Here is a 13,356-nt window from a genome sequence, read left to right as displayed (position 1 = left end):
CTGGGAGGTGCCACATCATTTGTGTTCCTTCCCTCCTTCCTACCTACCTACCTACATACGTACACACATACATATGCACATCCGTGTGTGTGTGTGTGTGTGTGTGTGTGTGTGTGTGTGTGTGTGAGATCATCTCGTAAGTTCTGCTCCTCTAGAGAACCCTGATGAATACAAGTCCCAAGAATGATGTCAGGAACCTTCCTCAATCACTCTTTCCCCTTATTCTTTGGGTCTTCCAATCAAACCCAGTGCTTGTATTATGCTAATACAAGCAGGCCCACAGGTCCACCCAGCACTTCTTTTCTTTCTCTTGTTTTGTTGATTTGGCTGGTCGGGTTTTCTTGGTTTTTTGGCTTTGTTTGGTTTTGTTTTTTGAGACAGGGTCTCTTCTGTAGACCAGGCTAGCCTGGAACTTAGAGATCCTCCTGGCTCTGCCTCCCCAAGTGCTGGGATTAAAGGCACGTGCTGTCCTGGCAAGCTGAATTTTCTTTCCATAATGAAACAGAAAGTGAAAAATCAAAAGAGAAAAAATAATAAATGGAAAATTTTGATGACATGTGATTAATAGACCACTGTAAAATTACATATTAAGTGATCTACATATTAATAGTCCCTTCTAGTTGGGTGGTGGTCATGAACATCTTTGATCCCAGTGCTTGGGAGGCAGAGGCAGGCATACTTCTATGAGTTTGACCATACAGTTTGGTCAGCTTGGTCTTACATATTGACTTTCATGACAGCCAAGAATACATAGAGAAACCCTGTTACAAAAAACCAAAAATACAAAAATTTTAAAAAAGTTATTTAAGAACTTTAACAAGGGGATGAAGAATATCTCAGCAGTTAAGAGCTCCTGGTTTTGGTTCTCAGCACAGCACAAGGTACCTCATAATGGTCTCCAACTCTAAAAAACGATCAGGCAGGCGCGCATGCGCACACACATTCACACAGAGGCACACACATGCACACGCATATATATATATATATATATATATATATATATATATATATATACACACACACACACACACACATACACATATATACGTATATATATACACACACATATACAAACACACAATTTAAAATAATAAATATGTATCTTTAAAAAAGAAGTTATCAAAGGCTAGAGATACAGCTCAGCCTTTATTCTTAGAAGACTTTCCCAGTATGTGTGATGTATTGAGTTTAATCCCAAAAATCAAAAAACAAAAGTGTTTAATAACCTTATGAAACTTTTACACATAAGTCCTATTGCATAGACACTTACGGTGCCGCAGTCTTCAGGTCAGCACCCCTTCCCTCTGAGCAGGAGCTCTCAGCATTAGCCATGTCAGCAGAGGCAGTACTACCGGGTTCCCACACAGGTAAAGCCGCAGCACCCGACTCTGAGGACTCCCTTGCTAGTGGCATGATGTCTTGTTGATTACTAAGGAAGGGAAAACGTATCAGGAGGAAAAGAATTCCTACAAATAAATTGTCATACCAAATCTCATACCAAAAGATACTGTGTGTACACTGGTATGGTGTAAAACCTCTTTCCATTGCTCAGGAACCATCCACTTTGCTTTTAAGACAGAGTCTTTCATTGATCTGAGACTCATCAATTAGCCTAGCATACCTGATGAGCAAGCCCAAGGGAATTCTCTCATCTCTGCTTGTACACACTGAGATTATCAGTATGTGCCACTACACTAGTTTTTTATATGGGTAGTAGGAACTGATTGTGGTGGTCCATACCCTGTAAACCCAGCACCTAAGAGACAACAGGAGGATTTGTTTGTGTGTGTGTTTATTTATCTTGGTGGCAGGAACTACTAAGTAGTCCAAGGAAATCTGAATCTGCCAGGTAGCCTAAGCTAACCTTGAACTTATAATTTCCCTGCCTTACCATCCTCAGTACTGGGTTTTTAGGTGTGCACTAACACACCAAGCTTGAACATTAATACACAATGATTGAAAAAAGAAAATTAACCAAGAGGCTAGACAAACAGCTAGGCAGTTAGGAGTGCATACTGCTCTTGCAGAGGTGTCATGTTCAGTTCACAATACCCATATCAGGTAGTCACAATCACCTATAATTTCAGTCCAGAGGAATTCAGTGCCTCTGTGGGCCCCTGCACTGATGTGCACATATCCAAAGACATACACACACATAATTAAAAAATAAAAATAAATCTTTAAAAAAAAATATCCAAGACACAATAATCCCAGTCATTTAAGACTGTAACAAAAAAAGTTTGAAAACAAATAAAAGAATGAAACAAAGCAAACAGAAAAATAAGTGTAAACCCACTATGGCAGTGGGAGACTTCAATAATCCTCTCTCAGGAACCCATGGAAGATGCAAATGAAGCCAGGAAAGAGGTTCCTACCATGTGGAAGGGATGGGGTCCATTCTCATCTCGGTCTCTTCACTGGGTACTAAACCTGCAATGTCATCTATGTTCTGTGTCAAGCATGGTATCTGTTCTTTATTGCATTCACTTTCATTTTCCTCAGAAGGACATGTATCTAGGAATATAAAATATACGTTATTCCAAAAAAGTAGCAAAGATATTTACATTTTAAAGCCTAAGGAATTTCCATATACTATTGTCTTTTCCTACAAAATATTAATCTACTTATCATTCAAGATTTAGTCTTGATTTTTTTTCTATGACATTTTGCTGTTGTTTGTTGCTGTTGGTATGAGATTTAGCCTTTAAGCCATCTCTTACTTGTGAAGTTTTATTGCATTTATCAGTATCACGTGTGCACGCATGTTCTATCACATGCACATGGGGCTCAGAAGTCAGCTGGTTCTCTCCTTTTACCTTTCCAAGTTTGGGGGAGAGACTCAAGGTGTCAGGATTGTAAGACATGTCTTTCCCCTGCTTACCATCTCAAGAATGCAAACAGATGCAAAATAAAGACATGTAATAAAAAGCATTACTATTAATCATATCATAAAGAAGAACCATCTGAGTTCAGCATCTCAACTGACTCCCAATACTTAAGATGGTAAAAGAGCTAGAACTGACAGTTAAGCTCTTCTGCTTTATATGTAAGAGCTTTCTTTCTCTGGGTTGAGCAGGGGCTAATGTAATAGGCTGCCCTCAAACTCACTAGGTAGCCAGGGATCATTTGAACTTCTGAATCTACCTACCTATCTCTAATACCTAAATGGTGGGGTTACAGGCAGCTGCCATTTTACCCAGTAGCCTTTGGTATGTAATCTCTTTTAAAACATACTTTTCACTTATTTATTATTCATTTACTCTGTGAGTAAGTGTGTATGTGTGTGAGAGAGTTTTAGAGAGAGAGAGTTTTAGAGAGAGTTTTAGAGAGTTTGAGAGAGAGAGAGAGAGAGAGAGAGAGAGAGAGAGAGTTTTACCACAGTGCCCATGTGAAGGGAACTAACAGGAGTTGGTTTTCTCCTTTGTGGGTCCCTGGGATCAAACTTAAGTACCTTTACCCACTGAGTTATCTCACGGGCCTCTATATAAAGTATTTCTTGTAATGGTAAACAAAAGTATATTATCCTAATGCTTATAAATCAGACAATTGTCAACTGGGTGTTATGGCGCATGCCTTTAATCCCATCCCTCAGAAGGCAGAGACAAGAGATCTCTGAACTTGAGGCCAGCCTGGTCTACAGAGCAAGTTCCAGGCCAACCAGGGCTACACAGAGAAACTCTGTCTCAAAAAATCCAAAAATTAATGATAAAATAAAAAATAAAAGAAGGGCATGAAGCTGAGAGAAAGGTATGTTGGGGAGGTTCTGGGAGGAGCTAGAGGGGGATTGAAGGTTGGATATGATCAAACTACATTCTACACATGGATAAAAATAGCATTTTTTAAGCCAGGCGTGGTGGCACACGCCTTTAATTCCAGCACTCGGGAGGCAGAGGCAGGCGGATTTCTGAGTTCCAGGATAGCCAGGGCTATACAGAGAAACCCTGTCTCAAAAAAAAACCAAAAAGAAAAAACAAAAAATAAAGCATTTTTTTAAAAGAAAAAATTGTATTGGTAAAGGGAACTAGATAAATCAAGGAAAGGTTTGCTTCTGTCTTTTCTTGATTATCTGGCTTTTGGGGAGAAGGAGGGCAGGCCGAGTAAACCTAGGGAGTAAGCCCAGGGATCTGCACTGCTAAGTGCATGCTCTACCACTGAGCAGGATCGCCAAACTTACTATTTGCTAAGTATTCATAAATCAAGCTCTTAAGAAGGACCCAAGTCTCCTCTAAAGTTTTGGTCTTCCTCTCCAAACACTCAAATTTTAGTATGTTTGCATACTAAGAGTACAAGAAGAAAAAAATGCAAATTCTGTTAGCTCTTTTCAAAATTAAATGACCTACTCTAGGCTTCAGAGGTGTCCCATAAAGGTAGACCATAAGAATCTGAGCTTCAGTGAGAGACACAGTGACTACCCAAGGCTGTTAATGGGAATCAAGGGAAATAATACATCTTAGGCACAATCTAAACGAAAAAGTAAATGGCAAGGTGTAACATAGTACTGAGCACACAACCACTTACTCGGCGGCGTCTGCTATTACCCACAGGACAGCCTAGCTCTGCCATACTCATCACTATGCTTGTCTTTTCAAGTAAAACAGAGGCTCCGAGGATGAGCTTGAAACTTACGCTTGTGTATTTCTGCTGCAGGAGGGCTCGGATGAACAAGAACCCTCTCTAAAAGATTTGTTGCTTCCTGTTTATTAGCTTCACCTTGGCTCCTCCTCCTCTTTTTCTCTTGATTTTGGTCTTGCTCTAACATAGCTTGTTCTAAGTGCTGTCCTGATGAACTCGGTGACTCTTCTTCATTGACTGCCTCAGCATCATTTTGAGATCTTTCTGGATCTGAAATGTTACTATTTATAGACTCATCTGGATCATCATTCACTTCTTCACTGGTTACTGTTTTTGCTAAAAACAAGAGAAACTATTATAACTACATGAACCACTTACAGAAAACTTACTGAAAAGGAAGATGATAAATACTCAAAAGTATATTTTATCATATTACTTTTGTGCAAAAAGCTAAAAACACACTAAAATGGGGAATGAAGTAATCAGTTATAACAGTTGTAACATTCACATAGGCAACTGTAAGCCACACCAACAGGGGTGCTGGGAACTGAATTCCAGTCAGATATAAGAGTAACAAAGCATCCTTAACCTCTGAGTCATCTGTCCAGCCACTTCAGGCCTCTCTGCAGAGCACTAAACACACACACACTCACACATATAACACACAAACAAAAATATAAATCATTAAAAGGGAGCTGCTGCTTTGCCCCAGATAACTGGCAAAGCAATTTCTATTATTATTATTATTATTATTATTATTATTATGTAATAACTTGTTATGATTATTGATGCCCTCCTACTGTACACTCAAGTAGATGTCCACCACCTGATGTGCACTTAGGCCAATGTCCACTACCTAAGTAACACTTGAATTCTCAATTCCTAAGAGGCAATCAGTACCTTTTAAGTTTTTCCGTGGTTTGGAGGCCTTTTCCTTTGAACTCTGACATTTAGTAGATTTTTGTTTTCTTTTTTCTTCTTCAGCAAGAACTTTCTGAAGCAAATGAGCAAAAAAATCGAAGTCAAAAGGGCGTTTTTCCTCTGTTTAAAGAAAGGGGGGAAATGTTAAGTTTCTTATTTTTAAAAAAATAGCCTTCTCTAGTTCTTAAAGTATTACAACATCCAGAGCAAATGGACTTATTTATTAGACAGAGTATGGATAAACAAATATATAACATTATCAAGTAATAAAAGAAAAAGGCAATCAACAAATAAAGGCTAAGTCTGTAAAAGCTCTGAGACAGAGCACTTGTGCAGCATGCCCTGGGTTCAAGCCCTAGCATCAAAAAAAAAAAAAAAAAAAAAAGAACCTTATTAGCTTGGCCCAAAATGACCTGCTGTTTTATGTCATAGTTTCAAATACATCTTTCTTAATCAAGATAAAAACCATTCCAAGCAACACATTTTTTGCTAATTAAGAATACGGTATTTTGTTTTGTTTTGATTACTGCAGTATAAACCCCATGCTTGGGACTCAATGAACTGTGGAAAACATTTTCTGCTTCTTTCTGGTGTAGCACATTTTCCTTATAAAAACAATGTTGAGAAGGGGTAGTCAACTGGCAACGGGTTAGGTGCACATGGTAGATAAAGCAGTACGCTGTATCCCGAGCCAGGAGCAATAGCACACATCTTTGATGTAAGTTTAAGGCTACCCAGGCCTGCACAGCAAGCTGCAGATCAGCCAGTGTTCTACAGTGAGACCCTGACTCCAAACAACAACAAATGTATAGCCTGTTCATTCCGAACGTCTAAAGTATCGGTTGTGTGATACAAGGTTGGGTACTGTGGAGAATCAGGCCCTGTCTGTTGACCAATGCTGGCTGCATAGCTCACACATTTGTTAGGAAAATTTCTCAGATCTAATATTTCCATTAGATTTCAGAAAGTTGTGGATTAGATCACCAGATAGTAATCAGGACCCTCACCTTTGTGGGAGGCTCAAATTTGGCTGTGGAAAGTGGGTGCTTTGAAGCTTCAGCTCGGTCCACCATTGTGCTGGTCATTGCTAGTTGTCTTACACTACTCACATTTTATTATACCTCACAACACCATCCATTTCTCACTGCATGCCACAACCCCATAAAGAAATGGTATACTCAGTGACAATTCAAGATGATGACTTTTTTATTGAGATTTCTCATGTTCCCAATTTCCTTCAAATGCCAAATACCCACAATGAATTCTACAGCAACATTTACATTGTAAAAAGATCAGATTCATAAATTGCTCAGAGTTTGCTACATTCCTCACCTTCAAGGCTCCTCTTCTTTACACACCTTTTTGAACCATTATTGCAATGGCATATTCCTAGACCAAATGCATTGTTATTGTTGCAATTTCTCTGGATACATGACCCATTCTGAACTCAAGTAAGAAAACACTTACGAGTCAGGAGAGCTGGCTCAGCAGTTAAGCGCACTGGCTGCTTGTGCTGGCTAGTTGTGCATCAACTTGACACAAGCTAGGGTCATCCAAAGGGAGACATACTCAACTAATAAACTGACTCCATAAGATCAGGCTGTAGGCAAGCCTGTGGGCCCAGGCCACTGTGGGTGGGGACACCCATGGGCTGGTGGTTCTGGGTTCTATAAGAAAACAGGCTGAGCAAACCATGAAGAGCAAGCCAGTAAGCTGCACTCCTCCAAGCTGTCTGCATCAGTTCCTGCCTCCAGGTTCCTGCTCTACGAGTACCATCCTGACTTCCTTCAGTGATGAACAGTAATATGGAAGCATAGCCAATTAAACCCTTTCCTCCTTAAGTAGGTTTGGTCATGGTGTTCTATCACAACAACAGTGACCCTAAGTCACTAATCTTTGAAGGTTAATTCCCAGCATCCACAGAGTAGCTCACAACCAAGTGTAACTCCGGTTTCAGGGAATCTGACATCCACTTCTGTTCTCTGTAGAAACTGCATATTTAGACTGTACAGACATGCATTCAGGAATATAAAAATAAAATCTTAAAAAAATTTAAGAGTATCTTGAATTTGCTTTTTGTCTAATATGATTTCCATTATAAACAGTTAATAAGTCATTAGTACAAGACCAAAAAGTGAGAAATGTGCATAGCCTTATTTAAGAATGTAATCAAAATGTCATTTTTATTTTCTACAATGCAAAATTTTTTAATTTCTACAATGCAAAAAGCTAAAGTTACTTTTGAACCAATCTAAATAAATGGATTAAACTATTAATATAAGCAATGAAATGAAGAAATTGTAAAAATAAAAGTAAAAGAAACCAGACACCAAGCATTACATTATTCACTCAATGAATTAGATGATTTAAAACATGCTAAACTAGTCCATGGTAACTCAAATGGAAATAGCAGTCTTCTTGGGCTTTCAAAGGAAGGAACAAAGGGACTTCTCAATTGATGAAAACAGTGTATGCATAACTTAGGGTGCTGGTTATTACGGTATACTCTTTGTTAACATTCACATTACACTTTGCACTTTGTGTATCAATTACATTAAGTGGCAAGGATAGGGCCAGTAACAGAGCACATGCACAAGAACCTGGGTTCCATTTCAGCCTCAAACATAACTGAGGAAAACTAACACATCCTCCAAATGCCTTATAATTACAACCTGCACCCTTTTTATTCCAACCACGTCAACATTATAGATGCTCTGAGCCACCATGTGGTTGCTGGGAATTGAACTCAGGACCTCTGGAAGACCAAACAGTGCTCATAACTGCTGAGCCATCTCTCCAACCCTACAAACACTTCATTGTGTATTCTTGTGTATCAATAAAATAGGAAGTAAATATGAAATGTAAAATAGTCAAATGAAGTTAGAAATACTGCCACTGTCAACTGTATAACATTAGAGAGAACAATTAGTAAACCAATCAGTAACAAATCTATAGAGTAATCCTTCCTTAAATACTGAAACTCTGGTGAATGTGCAGAAAGATGACAAAAATGGCTCAGAAAGAGGTACATATAAAACACTAATCTGTTCCAACTCTATGCAATGATAAACTAGTACTCAAAGAACCAATAAACAATCTTTCTGTGGTTCTAGAGAACTAAAAATATAGAACCCTCTCAAAAGGAAAAAAAAGCCATGAGGGAAGCTGGAGAGATGGCTCAGAGGTTTATAGTATCTATGCTCTTACAGAGAGGATGCAGGTTCAATTCCCAGCACCCAAAGGCGGATCACAACCATCCATAACTCCAGTTCCAAAGAAGGCAATGCTCACTTCTGACATCTGAGAATACATGTATGTAGTGAATATACATGTATGCACACATTCATACTCAGAAATCTTTTTCAAAAAGCCACCAAAGCTTTAATTCTTTAATTTCCTACTTCAAATGATAAACAAAACTATGAGATCTATAAATTATTAAGCCCAGTGGAAAGTTTCTCCATTTTTAAAATTTAAAAGTTCCTCTGTCTATAATATTCCGGAACTTGGAACACTTTCCCTGAAGACACAACGCAAGACTGGGCATCAGACCCATACTCATCTACCACAGTGTCTACTTAGAAAATAAACCCATGTGCTACACAATGGATAGTTTCTGAACCACACATGAATTAGTTCCCCCTAATATCAGCCCTGTGGCTAAGTTTAATTAAGAAATTTTATTTTGAGCTGGATGTGGGGCTGTACACCTTCAACCCCAGAACTCAGGAGGCAGAAGCAAATGAATCTCTGTGAGTTTGAGGCCAGCCTAGCCTACATACTGCGTTCCAAGCAAGCCAGCATTACATAAAGAGGCTCTACAGGGGATAGAGAGGTGAGGAAAATTTTATTTTGGAGCTGAAAAAATGGCTTGGCAGTTAAGAGTACTTACTGCCCTTGGTAAGGGATGGGTTAAAGTCCCAGAACCTACATAGCAGCTCAAAACTGCCCATTAACTTCAGTTCCAGAGGATCCAATACACTCTTCTGTCCTCTGTGGGTACCAGGAACATACATGGCACACACACTTATATGCAGGCACTCAACATATACACACAAAACAATCTTTAAAAAAACTCTTTTAGACAAGCATGGTGATGTGCACCTTTAATCTCAGAATTTGAGAGGCAGAAGCAGGTGGGTCTCTATGAATCTGGGTCCAGCCTGGTCTATGTAGAGTGTTCCAGGACAGCCAGGGCTAAACAGTGAGACCCTACTTCCAAAGGAAATTTATATGAAATTTTATTTAGAAATTAAAAAAAATTAGCACTTCAGCTACTTTTATGACTAAATAAACAGATATATTAATTATGAAAAGCTGGTATTTGTTAATAAAAACCTTCCAAAACCCAAAAAACTATTTAAGCTATTTTAAATAAATTTTGTTTTTATTTATAGATCTTTTAGTCTTTATGTGGACTTACAAAATAATTAATTTTAATGAAGGTATTATTTAGAAGCTAGAAGTTACCTACTGTTCTTTTAAATCTAAATTAAAATGTTACTTGTTCATAAAGAACTTCACTATAAGCAATGAGGCCCAATTCCTTTCTCTTCTTCCTAAGAACTCAATCACTACCTGAAATTTGCTTATCAATATCCCTCACCCATTTGAGTTCAGGGCTGTTCAGGCAGGTTCTCAGCTGCTGTATTCACATCTTCAAGAGCAGCCGGAGCACACAGGTAAGAGATGCTGCTGACCCAATGACGGGCTGGCTGTCTACAAAAGGAATCAGCTATGGCAATCTACTTCCCATAAGCTATCTCTTGAACAGAGAATTCCTTCCCAATAAAAACCACTCAGGGGACAGTGAGATGGCTCCATTATAAAAGCACTTACTAGCAAGCCTGGCACCCTAAATTTAGCCAAGACCCACATGAGAGAAGAAGGCCAACTTCTACAAGTTGTACTCTGATCCACACACTTATGCACATGCACACATGAATGGACACAAAATAAAATTTTGAAATTACTGTAAAAATCCATGAGCTTACCAGCTTCTGGATATTTGGGCTAATTCTTTGCTTAAATATTTGTAGCAACTACCAAGTTCATAGTGTTAAATAAAAAGACTCAGATACAAACCTGTGGTTTGAGGCCAGCCTGTTCTACATAGTGAGTTCTAGAACAGCAGAGCTACACAGTGAGACACTGTCTCAAAAACAAAACAAACCAAACAAACAAAAACCCTCAGACACAGTGGTGCACACGTGTAATGCTTGCACTTGAGGGCTGGGCAAAAAGATCAACAGCTCCTGACTGGCCTGAAATACATAGCAAGACCTTATCTTAAAAAAGCAAAATGGAAAAGACTCCCATCCTTATTTTTAACGACAATATGAGAATGAATCTAAAACACACGAGAGCCAAAGACAAAGTATTGGCCATGTTTCAATCTCTATGAATCATACTTGTGAAGGAATGCTTTAATACTTACGGAATGCTTTGTCTATTCTCCATCCATTTGTTTTTTCTTCACGTTTAAATTTATTCTGTTAACAACAAAAAGATCTATAGTAATGTTCTGCCATTAAACAAGGATTATTTCTATTTAGTAAGCATTAATGTGAAAGTATAAAACATACTATTCCCTATCAAATGGTATATCCTAGCCAACAGGCTAAGTTTCTGAAAGCTTCAGTGACTGAAAAATGAGGACTGAAGGTTAGAGAAATGGCTCAATGGGTAAGAGCACTGGCTGCTCTTCCAAGGACCTATATTCAGCATCTAGCAACGTCTTAGTAGCTCACGACCATCTCTAACTCCAATTCAGAGAATTAATGCCCTCCTCTGGACTCCTCAGGTACTGCGCACGTGTGACACAAATACATAGACACAGACAAAACACATATATATAAAAGAATTTTTTAAAAATTTAATGAGGGGGCTGGCGAGATGGCTCAGCAGGTAAGAGCGCTGACTGCTCTTCCGTAGGTCCTGATTTCAAATCCCAGATACCATATGGTAACTCACAACCGCCCGTAATGAGCTCTGACACTCTCTTCTGGTATGTCTGAAGACAGCTACAGTGTACTTATGTATAATAATAAATAAATCTTTGAGCGAGCAGGGACTGAGCGAGTGGAGTAGACCTGAGTGAGCTGGGCCGACTGGAGTGACCAGGACTGACCAGAGCAAGCAGAGGTTCTAAAATTCAATTCCCAACAACCACAAGAAGGCTTACAACAATCTGTACAGCTACAGCATACTCACATACATAAAGATAGATAGATAGATAGATAGATAGATAGATAGATAGATAGATAGATCGATCTTTTAAAAAACTGAATGCGGACTGAGGAGCTAGTGAATCTGGCTCAGCAGGTAAAGGACGGCCTTCGTGTGGTCCTGGAACCCACATGGTGGAAGGAGGAACTAACATACCCAGAAGCTGTCTTCTGATCTCAAATGAACATGTGCACAACCCCCACATACATACAGACTCAAAGACAGGCACATACACATACTCTAAATATTATCAACTTTTTTGTAATAAAGATTAAAGATTCTTTTTCTGATCTTATCTTTACTATCAACAACAGAAATAAAACAATGAAGCTAGATTTATGGCACATAGAAAGTCACCATGGGCCAAGCCTGCCAGCTTCATGTCACTAGTCAGAACTGATATAAAGGTGAAAGGAACCAAGTGCCATGAGTGAGCACTTGCATATACTCACAGGAGTAAGTGGGATGATACACCTACTCAAAACACATGCACACGTGCTCAGTGGATTATCATTAAAAACAACAGTTGACTACCACACAAAGATAAATCTATAGTCAATTAAGCTAACATTAACTTTATCCAACCTAAAATACTCCTAACATTGAACATTTTCATTATTATTCCAAAATGTTTTTTTAGTGTAATAGAGGAGTCTACAATTAGGCAAAAGTTTGAACCCAAGTTTATCTCATCTATATATAGTTCCAAATATAAAGCAGAAATTTCTGGTTTCTTTGGAGACTCAGTTGTGTCATGTAATAGTTTTCAGGAAGATGACACATGGGAGGATGTTTTGCTGAAGGAGACACTGGAGAGGATGTTTCCTAAAGCAGACACAGAGAGGCTATTTTACTGAAGCAGACAGATGAAAGGGTGCATGATGTTTGGAAAGAGTGTAAGTAGAACCCAACAGTGAACCATGCACTGGTACACCTCGAAATGCTTTCTTCGCTTGTTGTGACTTCATAGAGAGAAATGCGCCAATGATCTTCCTGTGGTATTCTGGCTGTCTCTTGCCCTTTTGGCCAAGTCTCACAGATTGCTCTGGATCAAGCCACTGCTATTGATTCGTGTTTATTGTCTGCTAATTGGACTAGACTATTGCTACTGATTCATATTTGGTATTTTAGACTGGACTACTAGTATTCTGACAACAAAGATTGGAATCGCCCCAAAGAACTACTTCTAAACAGGTTTACATCCCCTTATTCCTACTAACCATCTTTCTCTCCGTCAGTGGGCTAGAACAGAGGCTGGAGCATTAATGATCTCTCATTAAGTTTAAAAAAAAAAAAAATCTAACCTGCACTGATATATATATATAAAATATAAGATAGAAGGTTTTTTTTTTTTTTTGAGACAAGGACTAATGTACTCTAGTGTGGCCTCAAGTTCACTACTCAACTCAAAAATAACCATGCATTCCTACTAATCTTTCTGTCTATACCTCTTTAGTTTTGGGGTTACAGGCATGTATCCCCATGGCCCACATTCTACATGGATGCTCAGGATTCAAACTCAGACTCCCATGCTTGTAAGACATGGGCTTTACAGCTAAGTCATGGCCCCAGACATGTTTTGTAAGTTTTGTTTATTTATTTGTGGTCTTTTAGGGCAGGATCTTATGCATCCAA

General features: G+C 38.7%; 1 protein-coding gene across 4 annotated transcripts in view; it reads right to left on the bottom strand.

Annotated features, from left to right (window-relative positions):
* Bdp1 (BDP1 general transcription factor IIIB subunit) overlaps positions 1-13,356 on the bottom strand; it is an 88,374-nt gene that overhangs the window by 57,630 nt on the left and 17,388 nt on the right. For all 4 annotated transcript variants that reach the window (XM_021180075.3, XM_029468190.2, XM_029468188.2 and 1 more), the window contains exons 8-12: positions 10,931-10,985; positions 5,473-5,613; positions 4,627-4,908; positions 2,376-2,514; positions 1,271-1,429 (exon numbers count right to left, since the gene is read on the bottom strand). In XM_021180075.3, the coding sequence (XP_021035734.1) occupies positions 1,271-1,429; positions 2,376-2,514; positions 4,627-4,908; positions 5,473-5,613; positions 10,931-10,985 (776 nt within the window). The remainder of the gene's footprint in view (positions 1-1,270; positions 1,430-2,375; positions 2,515-4,626; positions 4,909-5,472; positions 5,614-10,930; positions 10,986-13,356) is intronic.

Source organism: Mus caroli, unplaced genomic scaffold (assembly GCF_978045245.1).
Source record: "Mus caroli unplaced genomic scaffold, Mus_caroli_1 scaffold_15, whole genome shotgun sequence".
Classification (NCBI taxonomy): Eukaryota; Metazoa; Chordata; class Mammalia; order Rodentia; family Muridae; genus Mus; species Mus caroli.
The sequence above is the reverse complement of the archived record's forward strand: the minus strand, read 5'-3'. Positions and strand labels throughout refer to the sequence as shown.